At 36.7% G+C, this 15,761-nt stretch overlaps 2 protein-coding genes across 7 annotated transcripts in view; one reads left to right on the forward strand and one right to left on the reverse strand.

The window, feature by feature from the left end:
* The window catches only part of UNC13C (unc-13 homolog C), a 177,015-nt gene extending 165,443 nt beyond the window's left edge, over nt 1-11,572 (reverse strand). Inside the window, exons 1-4 of one of the 4 annotated variants that reach the window (XM_039723379.1) lie at nt 11,444-11,572; nt 11,270-11,344; nt 4,186-4,318; nt 1,039-1,068 (exon numbers count right to left, since the gene is read on the reverse strand). In XM_039723379.1, coding sequence (XP_039579313.1) covers nt 1,039-1,068; nt 4,186-4,207 — 52 coding nt within the window. In that variant the 5' untranslated portion in view covers nt 4,208-4,318; nt 11,270-11,344; nt 11,444-11,572. Of the gene's footprint in view, nt 1-1,038; nt 1,069-2,348; nt 2,484-4,185; nt 4,319-11,269; nt 11,345-11,443 lie in introns of those variants that run through there. The other 3 variants (XM_039723380.1, XM_039723381.1, XM_039723378.1) reach the window with 3 other exon arrangements.
* Nucleotides 11,573-11,675: 103 nt separating this feature from the next.
* Nucleotides 11,676-15,761, forward strand: part of WDR72 (WD repeat domain 72) — a 102,699-nt gene continuing 98,613 nt past the window's right edge. For all 3 annotated transcript variants that reach the window (XM_039723591.1, XM_039723589.1, XM_039723590.1), the window contains exon 1: nt 11,676-12,037. The gene's annotated coding sequence lies outside the window, so the exon portion shown is untranslated. The remainder of the gene's footprint in view (nt 12,038-15,761) is intronic.

Raw genomic sequence — 15,761 nt, forward strand, 5'->3', positions numbered from 1 at the left:
GCATTAACAAGATGCAACAGCATTTAAAGGAAAATTATAGTTACTTATATTTTATCAAATTATTTTGATGATCATGTTCTGTAAATTATCACATTTTGAGTATTAACAAAATGTAACATCATAACAATTTTGATTGCATCTATTAGTCAGATATCTACTGGCAATTTTTGCTGCACTGATTAACTGCATTAGGATCTCAATGAAAGAGAAAAGACTTTTCAGTCTGTACTTTGAATACGTATTTCATAGCCTGTTGTTAGAAGAACTAGCAGTTCTACCTGTATCTATTCAGGTAACCTTTCTTTAATCCAGATAACTTTAAACAGTTTTAATTAATTTGCATCTATTAGTCAGACATCTACTGGCAATTTTTGCTGCACTGATTAAGTTGTATATCAGCTTTTCCTGAGAAACAGTAATTACAAACTTGAAAGACTTAGATTCACAGTCTACTTGTGTGTGAGAAACCTCTGGCTGTGTCTGGAGTTTCTTTTCCATCATGGCTAAGTCTTGGTCCTTGAGACAGACTTGTATACACCTGGGCAGCTTGGTTTTGCTCATATTTATTGCCTAGGGTAATACCTGGTCACTATAAGTGTCTATCAGTGTCTCCTGTCTGTATTTCCTCACCAGGAAAATTCAGACACCTTCATCTCCTTCCCACCCTGGTTAAGCTAAAGTACTGTACTCTTCTTATTTAAAAAAAGTTTCTATTGGCCAGTGACACATTTAATGTGTCATCAAATTATGTAAAAATTTGCTGTAGTGGAAATATATTTTAAATATCATTAGCTTGCAAGATAATAGCACTTCATAATTTAAAATTGACAATTACAAATTGTCTCAGCTCACAACTTTGGTTGATAATTTGATCTTTAAAATATATGCATAATTCTTTACATGTTTATTTTGGACTGTAACTGTTGATACAATGTGTCAAAGTAGCCCCAAACTTAAATGATTCTTCAGTGTAATACAGAATCCCATGCCTCAGAAAGAAAAATGTAAAGCAGAAATTGAAGGGGGAACCAGACTTACCAGTTGTTTCATCCAACCTTCCTTTTTTCACTGTATTAAAAATCAGACAAATCATATTGTTAGTTTCAGATAATACCTTAACAGTGTTTCCAACAAGTTTTATGAAAAATAGAATTTGAGAGATTTATGTGGTATAAAAAAACTCAACCAAAAAAGAAAACAAGTAATCTTAAAAAAGTATCACTGTGGGAAGATAATATGACTGCTTGGAATTCTTTGGGAAAGAAGATATGTGAAAACTTTGTACTTTACAGGAACTTAATAAATACAGAGGGCAGAATGGAGGTCAGGTATCCAGGAAGGGTATTATACTAATTATTCATCACCTCATAATGCCAGTTCTTAATTCTTCCCTGTAATAGTCCCAGAAGATTGTACATAATCTAAAATAATATCTATCATTTTACAACAAATCCTTTTTTACACTGTATTTATTCTGCCCATTAGAAAGGACACACTTGAGTAAACACCGTACCAAATAAAAAGTTAACATTTCAAATCCTAATTTTGCTCAACAACTAAAAGTTCCACATTATGGTATCTCTTCCATTAATGAAAATGCTCTGAAGCTAACAGGACTGTGATTCAGGTAGTCATAGGTATGAAAATTTAACCTGCTCATAATTTTGTATCAAGTTGCTGACTAATAAAGTTCAGTAAATTTAATCTTTTAAACAACATTAAATATTCTTTCAATTTCCCTGCCATGTCAATACATGTACCACAGTTAAGTTTAATCTGAATGAAACATCACTGTAGTCCTACAATAATTAAACCTGCTCTGTATATATTTTTGTATACATCATATACTTTATCGCTATACTTAGGACCTAGTAATTGCTAATAAAACAAAACAATGAGTCCAAAACTTTACACTGTAATGGTTCCCCGGAAATTGCCATTGCTTTCCAATATCCTTTCCATTTGCTTAATCACCTGTACTTTCCTATTACTTATTCTTGCTTTCATCTCTCCCTAAATATTCCTAAGAACTCTATGGAATTGCACCACATTTGGCAGAATATATGTCAGCCTGCATAATTCCATCATGTCTCACGCCAGGACATTTTCAACACATATGCTGAAGGGCCTAAGTGTTGCTGGGCTACAAACAGAGGCCAAACACTGCAGCAATTCAACTGCTCTATGAGAGAGCACAATTTACATACTTCCCTTGGAGGAAGTACTGCAAGAAATATTCTCATCAACATAAATGAGCAATGCACAACTCCACTCTCTGAAGTTACTTCCCATAGCTACGTACTAAATACTTGTCACATGGATGAAGGAGCTTGATAAGAAAAACCTACCTTTTACAGAGAGAAGTTCCATTCCAGCAGAAAAATATTTTAAAGACCACACATTGAAATTCAGGGTTTTTTTATACAAAAAGAAAATAAATAATTTGCCTTGAATTAAATTACTCTTCTGCTGCTGCTCCCTCACTGCATGTGTGTTTCACTTTTGCAGCACGCTCCTCCCATGGCTTACATGGAGGGAAGCCAACCAACTGATGGAGCAGAGATGACAAATTGCTTCTCCCTCTTTACACACAGACATGGAAGAGGAAAGGAGAAATATTACAACTGCTTCCTTACCCTCATTTCCTCAGCTTCTATCTGCTGTATGCAGCTGTCTCTAGTCTAAGCACATTTCCGAATGCCATCTTTTCCAGAAGTGACAAACTCAGTGCAACTATTTTATTAAGAACATACTCTTGGAGCTCTTAAGCTCTGATTTTGATACTTACAAATCAATCAATTTGGAATACATAAAGTTTAAGGCTTTTTTCTTTTACTGTAGAGCCACAGAGAACACTTTTTATGCTACAGCTAAGCGTAAGTAATTTTATAAAATAGTATAAACAAATATTGCACAAACAACTGAATTTTATTATACTTAATGAATTTCTCATTCTGTTTCAGCACTTCATAAGATAATGAACAGTCTCATGAAATGCTAAAACATTTTACAACAATATTTAAATTATTAAACTGAACAACACTGAAATTATTACAAAAACTGTGTTGTTTATGACTACTTGTTCACATGATATTGCCATTTTTTTCTTTTTGGTTTCCAGTTGTGCTTAACTGTATATATATTTCCACAGACACAGAATATTTTACTTTATAAATTTTTGAGTCTCCATCATATTATAATTGAAGGCTGAGGTCTTGAATTCAAGTAGGGGAGTGTCCTTGGATCAGAGGGGAGCTCAGAGGGGAGAACTGGCTGTCGGCGGTTTGAGGAAACTGGGCTGGAAGATGGCCCACCTCAAAATACAGGTGAGAGCTGAGATTGTTTAACCAGGCTGTGAGAAAGCTTGGGGAGGTGGGGTAGGTTTAATGAATGTTTATAAAAGCCTGATGAGAGGTGTAAACAAGACTGACTCTTCTAATTATTATCTAATAACAGGTGAAGAGGCCAGAGGCACTGAACTCACAGAAACTGAATACTCACAGAAACAGAAAACTCTTTTTTTGTTATTGTGAGAGTAATTTAGCACTAAAATAGATTGTCCAGAAATGCTGTGGAGTTTTTTGCCCTTGGAAATATCCCAAACATGACTGAACCCAATCCTGAGCAACCTGCTCTTGCTTACCCTGTTTCAAGCAGGGATGTTGGACTAGATGATATTGAGAGTTTCCTTACTTGTGATTCTGTGATAGTCCTCAAGATAAAATTGTTAAGAGTGACACTGAAGTAAATTTAATTCAGGAGATCATGAAAGCCTACAGTCTCTATACATAATGTGTGTAAGTTTTTTCCCTGCATAGAAGTGTCATGAGTACTTATGTTGTTTCAGGGTCATGCTACTATGCCGCAATGTGAGGTTATTAACCTATTACATTTTAGTCTTGTGTTTTAGGTTAATATATTTGCATATCTCTTTTCTGAGTTCTGTTCTGAAGTCTCCCACAACAGACATATAGTCTTAAGAGACAGGTTTCCACCTTACACAAACAATGGAGTTCTAGTGAAGTTACCAAAGCTAGTCTGGTACACACAGGATGAGGCACTGATGCAAAAGCTGCATTTGAATCCCGTCAGAAACAATATTTACTTGGAACAAAAACCTAATCACTGCTTAGTAAGGTTAGGTAAGTAGAGTTTACAGTAAGCCTTAGTATGAATCAGACTTACACAGCTGCATCTCTGTATCCATCTGGAACCGTGCAAACCTGGTTCTTCCTTTCTTCCATGCCCATTCTCAGACACCAGTGCCCATCATATGGAAAGCTAATTTCTTCCTTGATTCCTTGGATTGCAGCTGCAACTGTGGCCATTATTGTTCATTTACTTTACTGTGATGCCATGACTGTTTTTTACATAAGCAATTAAGAAAGATGTTATGATTTCATGGTAAGAAATAAGAAGAGAATACCTGAACATAGGCAGAAGGTCACTGTGGACTGGGAACAGGGCATGCACAAATGCTCTTTCATTTGGAAAAAAGCATTTATTATATTTAACAAAAGAAGAGAGAGGAGCACTGTGCTGGAACAAGCTGTCAAGATGGTGTTTGGCTAAAGGGCATGAGTAGAATCTGCAGGACAAAATCCATGCTTCAGTACCTCAAGTACTTACCCTATCACTCTGCCATGCCTTCCCCGGAGTTTTCCCCTTTCAATATTACAGTCATTATTTAATGTCTGATATAACACTTCAATCCTATATGTTGACTTCAGTTAAAAGGTCCCAACATCACAGACCTATATGCAGAATCAACAATGTAGAAAAAAAATTGAAAAAAAGAGCAAAATTAAATGTTTACATTGCATTTTTAAACTAAGCTATTTCAAAACTGCTTATAGTTTCAGTTCACTATTCCATAGAAGAGAGCAATTAGGTACAATGCTCTTATTAAGGACGTCTGTTATTAGGATGTTTCACTCCGATGATTCACCTATTTGGCATTGAAACTACATATTGTTCTTTTCAGGAAGTTTCTCCTCTGCAGGATACTTGTAATGCAATAATTAAGTCATGAACTCATAGATTCGAATACTATTCTATGCTATTTTGCAAAAGGAAAACAGAGCACACTTGAATACTGATTGCAAAAAAATATGGAAGACAACCTCCCAACTTTCACAGGAAAATGAAAACATAGCTTATTGTTGTTTAAAGATTTTTCAGTTATAGAAGAGAATATTTTAAAAAAGCCTGGTGAGAAAAAACCCCAAATTTCAATTGCTACTAAAAAAACAGAGTGTACGAACAGTCTCCTTGCATCCCCTACATTTTTGTCTGAGACCATTGTAGAGCTCTCTTTTCTTGGCTAATTCTATGCTGACCCATGTTTGGTTTTAAAGAACTTGTGGCCTTGGAACACCAATATTTTAACTATCTTTTTCTGAAATTTTTTCCTTGAGGAGAAAGAAAATTTGCTCCTTTGCAAATTAATTCAGAGGGTGAATTTTTCAGCTGACCAAAATTCATCAGAACCTCCTTAACACTTGTCCATGAAGAAATATGCCAGTCACCTGAGAAGAGTGGGTCATGAAGCGGGTTTTGTATTCCCCTTGAAGCCAGTTCTTAAAATAAGAACTAGTGGGAGACGATTTTTGTCTAGTATGAGGGAAAAATGACACACTCTTCTGATCAAATTCAAAGATAAATAGTTATAGTATCATTATGTTATCCTTATGACACAGAAACCTGAAACCCCTGAGCAGGACTTCAACCAGCAAAGGAAAAAAAAAAAAACCAAACCAAACCAAAAAAAAAAACCACCAAAAAATCCCCCTTTTCCCAGGCAGTTAATTTCTACCCTTCAGAAATATAGATTCTGCATTCCCAGGTGTATACTATAATTTTCAGTAGACTTCATAAGTGATAAAAGATAGAAATAATGAACTCTGTAACAAAATATGCTATCAAGAGATACATCATCAAAGTGACAGGATAAACAGAAAATCAATCAGTTGATTTCTGACCCTGAAATACCATGAGCAATATTGAAGATAGGAACTACAAATTAGATCAGTTTTGTCCTTGCCTCCAAAAGATAGGCATGACTATGTATTCTGGGCTTCACAAGAATCACCTTGATAAATGAGTTCAAAGCACCCCATTGACCCTTTTCCAAGAGGAAACATATGAAGGGCCCTCCCTCAAATTATTATGTGTTATTAAACATCAAGAATATAAATTTTATTGAAGTATCTATTATTAATCTCCAAAATTGTAGTGAAGTCAAGCCACAGCAATAAAAAATGCCAAAGTTTTCACACAAACAAAAATACAAGAACTTGTCATAGATTCATATTCCACCTGTCATATTTGTGATAGTCACAGGAAACAATAGGGTGTAATACTAAAAATAGACCTATCTCACAGGTTTGTTACTATATTGCAGAAAATTGGTATTCAAACCAAAAACAAGTGCCTCAAATTTAAAAATTTGCATGATTGAATACTTAGAGGCATTGAGAAGACCATATTATCTTTATTTTAATCCTAAACTTTAGAAATAAATAGATTATTCATTTATTAACCTTAGGAGTTTTGTGTACAAATTTTGCATGTCACTTCACATCTCTCCTTCCTTGACTTAAATTTGAAAAATACTGAGAAAACTACCACTTATCTGTCTTTTACAAATAATGTTGGAATTAGTATCTGTACAGTGGTTTTGGATCTTCTAATCAAGAATGCATTGAAAAGAAAGATAAATATTTTTAACATTTTGCATGAATAGAAACTGAATGTGTACAAACCTGTCATTGTACCACTACACTAACTGGGCAGAGGATCACATACTCACACAGTATGTGATTATGGTCCTTAAATTTGGGGACAGTTCTGCCCCCACGGCGACCTCTGTCTCATCACTGATGCAGGTATCTGGACTACTGACCTCACATGGCCCAGAAAGCACTGACCCCTTTGTGCAGCCAGACAGCTCAGAAAAAGTGATCTTAAATAATGCAAGGGAATATAAATCTTGTAAAAATAGGTGTTTTGTTTTTTACAATCTATTTTAAGTTAACCAAGGTTTTCTGAAGTTTTTATTTTGTTGTTAGCATTGTTAGTCATTAGTATGATGCATGTAAAATTGCTTGCTATCACACAAAAATTAAACTGTACTTAAATTAATAAAGAAGGAATAAGTTTCAAAAGAATCTTAGCTTATCAGAGGTCAAATCAAACATTTGTGCTCAGTAACTGATTGTCAGTTTGTTCCCTATGAAAGGAAATGTTTTCCAGTCTCTTTCATTGCTGCTCCATGTGCCCTCACATGGCCTCACCTATCGTCTCGATTGCTTTTATTTTACATTTAGGGACACCTAGTGGCTTGTGTCTGATTTGCTCTGGAAAGCAGCAATGACTTCGTATTTCCAAATCAACTTTGTGGGTTTCCAGATCTTACTTATCTATTAAACCATAGCATAATAAATAGTTAACTTCATAAAAAAAATTACAAAAACACAGAAGTGTATTTCATGGTACACATGAAAAGTTTGAGACAGCAACAAAAACATTTGTCCCCCTATTCATTCTTTTTGAAATCCATACCCAAGGAGTAAACATGTCTATTTCTTTTTCATACCATAGAAAATGTACCCTAATTATTTTTTTCCAGAAACTTCAATTTTATTCATCTTGTGCACTAGATTTATTACTTTGGCCACTGTATCTTGTCCTAAACATCTCAAATAGATGATAGATGCCATTTTTCATTGTTCCATGCATGTTTGTATGCACACATTCCTTTCAGCTTTTGATTTAATGGAGTGCTTCAACCCTACCAGCTCTCTTGGTGTCAGTAGTATTGCTCTGTATGTAAAAAGAGGTGGCAGAACAAAGCCCCTACCAAAAACTTAGGTAAGGCTCAGTAATTCCTTCCTCTCCAATCTTAAATAAAAAAAAAGTCCCTAAGCAAACAAACAGTTTGAGTTTGACTACTCAGATATTTAGCAGATCTTTTTTCTAACCTAGTTAACCCACATAATCTTATGAGTCTACTCTTTGCTGCACATTGAACAAATCTTTTCTTAATGCTTTCAAATAAGCTCAATTCCTGGGACACTCAATGAATGCTTTTAATCTACATCAGCTCACTACCGATATTTTTGAGATCATAATCCTATCTTCAGCTTACTTCAAAATATTTACATTAAAAAGAAGCCATGAAACCACAGCAAAAATAAAAAAATCAGCGGCTTCTTTATTTCCTGTATCTGTTAAATAAATACACAGGAAATGTTTAAATTAATATTTTAAAGTACCCATAATAGCTCAGCTTTTTCAGCCTTTTATTTAAAAAAAAATTATTTTATACCCTAAGGCCACCTTATATACATACTGACAAGAAATCCAAATATTTCCCATCCCATTTTATACATCCAATATTGAAAAGCAAAAGTGTGAAGCGAGGAAGCATAGGAAGGAAAAAGCGCTCAGAAATATTTACGAGAAGAACAAAACAAGGAGGTCACTTCCGAGAGCTCGAATGCCGTTAGACTGCAATTCAACAATACCAAATCACGTTTTGCAGGCCGAGCAGAAAGAGTTAATTAGGGTTTTACCTTCCTCCTTGTTGGCACTTTGCTCCCTCTCGTGGCCAAAACTGAGTATGACAGACCTTGGTAATTAAATTAAACAAACCCGTATTTATTATTCATATTTTAAAATAAATAATGTTGTGAACCTACCCCTTTGACAGATCTAGTGTCTACAGTTTTATCGTTTTCAGGGAAAAACTCAAACAAAAAATATAGTTTGTAAATACAATAAGAAAATTATTAAGATGTTAAATTCTGTATTGCCTAAAGTTGCCTGGCTTTATTTCCACAATGTAACAAGTACAGGCTTATCTCACCCTTTTATCTGACAGCAATTTGTGAAATTACATTTATTCTCATAAAGGTTTGCTGATTTAATCAACAGCATTATCCAAAAGTCTTGCCAATGGTGAACACACCCATAGCTTATCTTTGCAAAACAATACCGCCATTGACATGAAATGTGACATCTTTTCATCAATATTTCATCACATTATACATAAGATAATACAATAAATTCTCACTACTTGACAACTATCCTGTAATGCAATCTAAGCTAATGCTTTTTCATATTTCAGTATGTGATATCTGTCAACAATATTGTTAACCACTAATTGCTCTTATTCATCTCAGAAACATGCTTTGATTACTAATTGAGGCCAGATAAATATTTCACTTGATTGAAATTGCTTTGCCACCCATTCAGATAAAGAGAAAAATCTTTAAAAGAAGATGAAGAGAAGAAAACTAGAGAAATTAATTACTGGGTGATTATGACAATAAAAACAGAGACTGAAATTAATATATCATCTGAATGATTAATAAAATAGTGAGTGAACCTTATTTTTTATGAGAAGTATATGTACAGGTATCTACAACCCCAGATCATAAGAAACAGGCCCAGTTTTTCATATTTGTATCAGATTTTTCAAAGTTTTGAAGTGCTTTTCATTAATAGTTGTCAAAACATTCCAGAATGGAAGTAAATATAATATTTTATTAAATTAGAGATGGGAAAAGTAAACCACTGATGGGCAAATGTGCAAATGCTGCACAGTGTTTCCCAAATATAAGAACGCTCAACTCTGCATTGCAACACTGCATTTCTGAATCAAGCAGTCGTTCATCCAGCCAAAATAAAACTTCAACAAAAGAATCTGAAAAATACTTTTCCAAAGCAAAACTTCATTTTACACATTCTGTTACAAAGAATTATTTTGGATAAAATGAGATGAAGTGGTATGCAGACCAAAAATTAAGAAAATAACTAGAATTCTTTTCTATGTGGGTGTGAAACTCTGGAAGAGGGTGCCCAGAGAAGCTGAGGATGCCCCATCCCTGAAAGGATTCAAGGCCCAGTTGAAAGGGGCTCTGAGCAACCTGCTCTAGTGGAAGTCATCCTTGCCTATGACAGGGGCTCAGAACTAGGTGGTCTTTAGGGCTCCTTCCAACCCCAACCATTCTAGGATTGTATGAAATTTATTTCTGTGGTATTAATGTGTACTACTCCTATGGAGTGAGTTGTTTTCCCAAGACAACAATTACCAATTCTGTTTTGCTGAAAGGCAAAACAGAAATCACACAGTTTTGTGATCCTGTCTGAGCAGAAGATGCAATTAAGGTCTTTGGTGTGACCTTCCCTTTGTGTCAAATCGTGCTAAAACGTATGTGACAGTTTGTGTTATGGAAACCTCCATGTATCAATGATTAAGGAGAAGCTGTCAAAATAATTTATTTAAGTTCACAGGCAGAATTCATGACTCACATGAAGTGTCAAAAAGCACAAGCAATATCTAGTTTATCCGAGAGGTTACTTGGTCTCATACAATTACTTCACTTTCCTGATAACATTTTTTGACTACAAAAACTTTAGCTGAGGTTCCAGCTACCACTGTTGTCTTTAAAGGGCTAGTGTCCACCTTTTCTGAGAAAAAGAGTATTAACTAAAGTTCCTAAAGTAAGTTGACTTGTATCATCTCATTTTGCTTTCAATGTGATTGTCACTAAAATTTCCATAAGCAAGCCCAGAAAAAGAGGTACCTTTGAAAGTTTTCAACTGGTATGCCATATTTCAGTGTTCAATACTTGGCCTGATGCAGTTTAATCAAATATCACCCTTTACATTACAGCTCTATTTTCACAACTTATAACTTGTCTACATAAAATGATTCATATGGTGAAGTGATTTAAGAAATCTCATCTTCAAAGTTTTTCATTTTACTGTATTAAAAATATTTTGAAATCTAAACTCCAGAAGTGCTAGGAAAAAAAAACTTTGCAAGAAATAAGTTTCAACAAATTACAAACTTTACATGCTATTGTCTTTATTTATTACATTCACTTACCTATAAAACATAACCTCTTGATGCAGACTGTAGTCACATTAGCATATTTGAGAACATCACTATTTAAGTCAAGGCAGTTATCTTGGGGAAGTAGTCTTGGTATAAATCTGAATTCAATAATACTAAAATACAAATATTGCATACTTTAGCTACTATGTTTATTATACCAAAATAGGGAAAACATAGGCAATAAAAATACAGTTAAATCTTTTGACATCCTTCCAATTCCCTGTGGATTTTAGGCAAACAAAGGTAGGAAGACATGATTTTAGAGAATACATTTTTTTTTTAAAATATAATGAATCTCATGGTGTTATTTACAGCCCTAGATGAGACTGTGAATAAATAATTCTGTGGTTAACATGACCTCACCTGTGCACCGCACAGCCCGTTCACCTCCACTCCTCACAAGAATCTTCTGCAGATCTGAGCTTCTCCGGGACTGACCTTTGAACAAAAAAGAAAAAGATGAACACACATCACGTTTCGCGTTTTTACGGTATTCATTCAGTGCAGTTCATGAATTATTTTCAAACAGAAACTTACAAGAAGCATCCTGGCCGCTGCACAGCCCTCACGCCACCAGGTGCGCACGCAGCGCGCGGGGTGATGGGCCTCGAGCTCCCTCAGCTGCTGCCGCTCCCACAGCTGCGAGAAATCACACCACACCTGCGAGAAATCACACCCCACCCGCCTCCTGCCAGCGGAAATGTTCTTTTCACCGTATTTAGGGCAGGGCGGGCAGAGGAGAAAGTTTCTGTGCTTTATCGCCCCGTGGGGTAGCTTTGAAGGGCGGGCTGGGCCCTTCTGCCTGTCCCGCGGCAGGCGGGGTGCGGCCCCGTGAGGGGAGCGCAGCGGCTGGAGCCCGGCTTTTCCCTACGTTCTTTTTCTGCAGCCCATGTTTCTCCCGGAGCAACCGGGGCAGGGAGCGGCCGCGGCAGCTCCGTCCCTCAGCGGGAGCTCGCCGGGCTGAGGGCGGCGGTGCCGCTGGGCAGCGCCAGCCGGGTCCGGCCCGTGCCGGGTGTTGCCGCTCCCGAGCGGGATAAAACCGCTCCCGAGCGGGATAAAACCTGTCCTGCTGTTTCCTCGTCCCTTCAGCACCCTCCCTGCCCCGTACGCAGTGCCTGGGAGCCGCTGGAGGTAAGGGCAGCTCCCGGCAGCTGCCCCTCAGTCCCTCCCTTTCCTGCCGGGGGCTGCTGCCCCTCATCCCCCCTCTCTTTCCTGCAAATCCCCTCTCTTTATTGCGGGGGGCTGCTGCCCCTCAGCTCCTCTCTTTCCTGCTGGAGACTGCAGCCCCTCAGCCCCTCTCTTTCCTGCAAATCCCCTCTCTTTTCTGCCGGGGCTGCTGCCCCTCAGGCCCCCATCCCCCTGGGGATGCCCTGTGCGGCGTTAAGTCTCCGCTTCCTCACGTCAGATTTGGCAATAGTGAGTTCCCCAGAGCTTTTTTTTCAGTGGGTGAGAAGCCTTTTAAGCCGGTGCAGTGTTTTTTCTTTCTTACTTGGGCAAATTTCATCCGTTTCTGGGAGGTTTTGTTGGTCTGCTGCACGTGTAGAATCAGCTTTGTAACTTTCAGTCTGATATGTGATGTTGAATGTCTGTTGCTTCTGTTTTCAGGGTAGTTTAGTGAATTACATAAAATCTGTCAGTTGCCTTGGTATGTGTCTGTTCACTGGATTTATTAGAGAAAACTAGTTCTGTGAGAACATATACAGTGCAAAATGCTTGCTCCTTGAAGTGTGAAAATGCTTTTGTGCTATTTTGGTGATTCATTATTGAGTATTCCTTACTGTGCATATGCAAAGCATTAGGGTACACTTTTTTTTTTTTCCAGCAGTCTCATTTTCTCTTGCAAGTGGTTCTGGTTGAAGGGTGGGATTTTTTTTATTTTTTTTTTTACTTGCTCAATTAAAATTTAATTAGGATGGCTCACTTAGAATCTTGGGGCGTTTCTGTGATGATTACTTTTCCAGTTGGTGCTAGAAATAGTAGTAGTTTTAATATACCATGAAATTTTAAAATGTCAGTGATGTCCTTGGTACAGAACTATGATCTTTTTGGAACTACTCATTGCAAAAATGGCTGTTCTGCTGGGGTAGGTCTGCTGAAAAGGTTTGTGTCAGTAGGACTGATTACATGACATTAAGGGGTTTTTGTTTAAAGACTTTTCAGTGCTAGCGTTTGAAGTTCACTGTCAAGAAAACTGCAATCTGGGCATTGCAATGCATTGAGTAAGTTTTGGACTTCAATCCTGCTTCCTAATAAACAGCGTCATTTTCCTTGAGCAGGTATGACTGTGTCTATAACAAGTCATTCAGAGTTGTTTACACTAAACAGCTGCATGACCTGTAGCAAAGAACACTGCAGAGAGATCTGTTTGTTAATTGAGAGTATCTAAAGAGTAAAACTGACAAAAAAGTAGCTTGTCAGAGTTTAGAAATCCTCACTATGATGTGATTGCGTACACCACTGATTAATGATTATTACATGATAATTGAAAAAACAAGGGCTGGTGAAATGTTCTGGTTGTTTTGTTTTAGCCATCTGATTCCAATTTTGTTTGCTATTTAAACACCCTGGAGTACAGTGTAGCTGAACCAAAAACATCACCTTTCTATGATCATCAGGGTTTTTTTTGTCTTAAATGAATTCAAGGTCACTTAAGGAAGGTAAAATTACTGACTTAAAACTTTAATTCATATTCCCTGCCTGTCAGTTTGAGATCCTTGTAAATTTTGGTTTTAGCTTTCATGTGTTGTGACTTTACCAGATTGTATGTTTTTTGTGTTAAAACAGTGTAAATAAAGATGAATTTTATCATTATGGCTAGTTCTGTAATAAACTAGCCATAATTTGTGATATTTCATAAAAATGCAAGTTAATCAAAGCTTTTGTCATTTACAAATGATTTTGCTTATATCTGTGGGGTATTTTGACACAGACTCAAAGTTTATCACTCTCTACCCTTTTGAAGTTTTGGAGGCCATAAACTTGGAGATGACATTACCTTAGCAGGCCCGTTGATTCACATGGGATTGTTGGGATCATTGAGTCTTTAAGGGGCATAAATGCTTTTCTGCTCAAAAACCTATTTACAACTAAGAAAATGTAAGGAGTTGTTCCTTTGCTAGCATAAGGATGGAACACTTTCTTGGAGGGAAAACTGTTATTTTCAATAAACCCAGGCATGACTGAACATGTATAAAACTGAGGGTAAAATCTTTGAATAAGATGCAATTTCATAGAAATCAAAGCTTACGTTCTGCAGAGACTGATGGCTCTCCTGTCACATATGCTTTCCTGTAAGAATTGATGTGTGATTGTCCTAAAACCTGATGGAAAGTCTGCTGCTGCAAAGCATTTCACCATTTGGATGTAACTCCACTGGAGATGACTTAAGGTGATAGTTTTTCTGTGCTCAGTGCTGTAGGAGTGACAGATAACTCACATGTGTGTGTTTCTGGCAAGGCTCCATTTCCTGGACATATCCACTCTTGTAGCTGATAGGACATTCAGACACCTTATTTCAGACAGTAAAATAAATGTGTTTTTTCTTTTTTTCTTAAAGAGAAGATGTCTTTTACAGCTCCACGTGCATGTTTGCATAATATATATTTTTTATTAAACTTAGTTGATATCCTTGATATATGGAATTTAAAAGGAATTTGTTAGCTCACATGCATTAAATTTTGTCTAACATGTTTAAACAGCTATTATGTTGTTGAAGCCTTTAATGACCATTGAAGAAAGTGGAAATTTATATTTTTGGACACACTTGATTTATCTACTTAGCAAAAAAGCATGCTGTGATATTTTTCTAGGGAGCTTAATATAATGTAACTGTTTATGAGGTAAAAAAAAGAACTTCAAGGAAGTGAAGATGGTTTTACTGTATCTTATGACAGTGTGAAAAGCACAAATGTTGAGGTGCTGTGTTTTCAACTGCCCCATTTTCCAGCTAAGGTGCAACATAAACTATCTTAATATTGTGTCACCAAAAGGTTTTGAGACGGCCAATTGAATTCTGCCAAGATAGAGTCTTTTGATGAAAACATATCTTTATTGATTGTAGAAGAAGAAAATCATTCTTAAAATGAAATCCAGAGAAAAAAAGTCATATCCCTCAGAGAAAATTTCTGAGTGGCAGGTTGAGATTAACATCATAAAATTGAATTTGTGCTGCAAACCTTTGATGTAATCAGCAGCTGGGAGATGGTGTTGCCCTTACTGTGCTCCTTCTGATTGTGGTGAATTATTGTGTGGAATGAAATAAGTGTTTCTTGTGTCACTCGTTCAAGAAATACAAACAAGGTATTACCAGGTGCTTCTTGCTAGTTAAAATGGGTTGTATCGATTGCTGGTCCCAGTGCCCTGCTCTCCTGGACTGCAGGAGCAGGACATCCCCATCCCCAGGGATGCTCTGGGTGTCACTCAGCAGTGACTCCAGCCCTCTAGGGTGTAGTCCAACAGGTCTTGAGGAAAGTCCCATCATATCCTAAAATGAATTACCACAAATGGTTTGCAACATACTTAAGGAGAGCGCAACATTTACATAATAAAATAAAGTTGTGAAAGCAGCGTAGAATGGACCAACAGACTGCAAAGCTACTTTGAAGAAAAATTATTAGCTTTTTACTAAGAGTAAAACCAATATTGATAAGACTTTATTTTCTTGTGTAGAAACAAAGAATATGTCAGATTAAATGAAAGAGCAGACAGGAACAGGAGAATGAGATAGATTAAAAGCACAAAAACCATAGGAATTGGTTGATAAAAAATTTAGACTCCACCTAAATTTTACTTCCTAAGGTTTCTTTTACTACAAAAATGAATATAATGGGGTGTGCGGGGTGGGGGGGGGGGGGAC

The sequence above is a fragment of the Passer montanus genome, unplaced genomic scaffold (assembly GCF_014805655.1).
Source record: "Passer montanus isolate IOZ18808 unplaced genomic scaffold, ASM1480565v1 scaffold5, whole genome shotgun sequence".
Classification (NCBI taxonomy): Eukaryota; Metazoa; Chordata; class Aves; order Passeriformes; family Passeridae; genus Passer; species Passer montanus.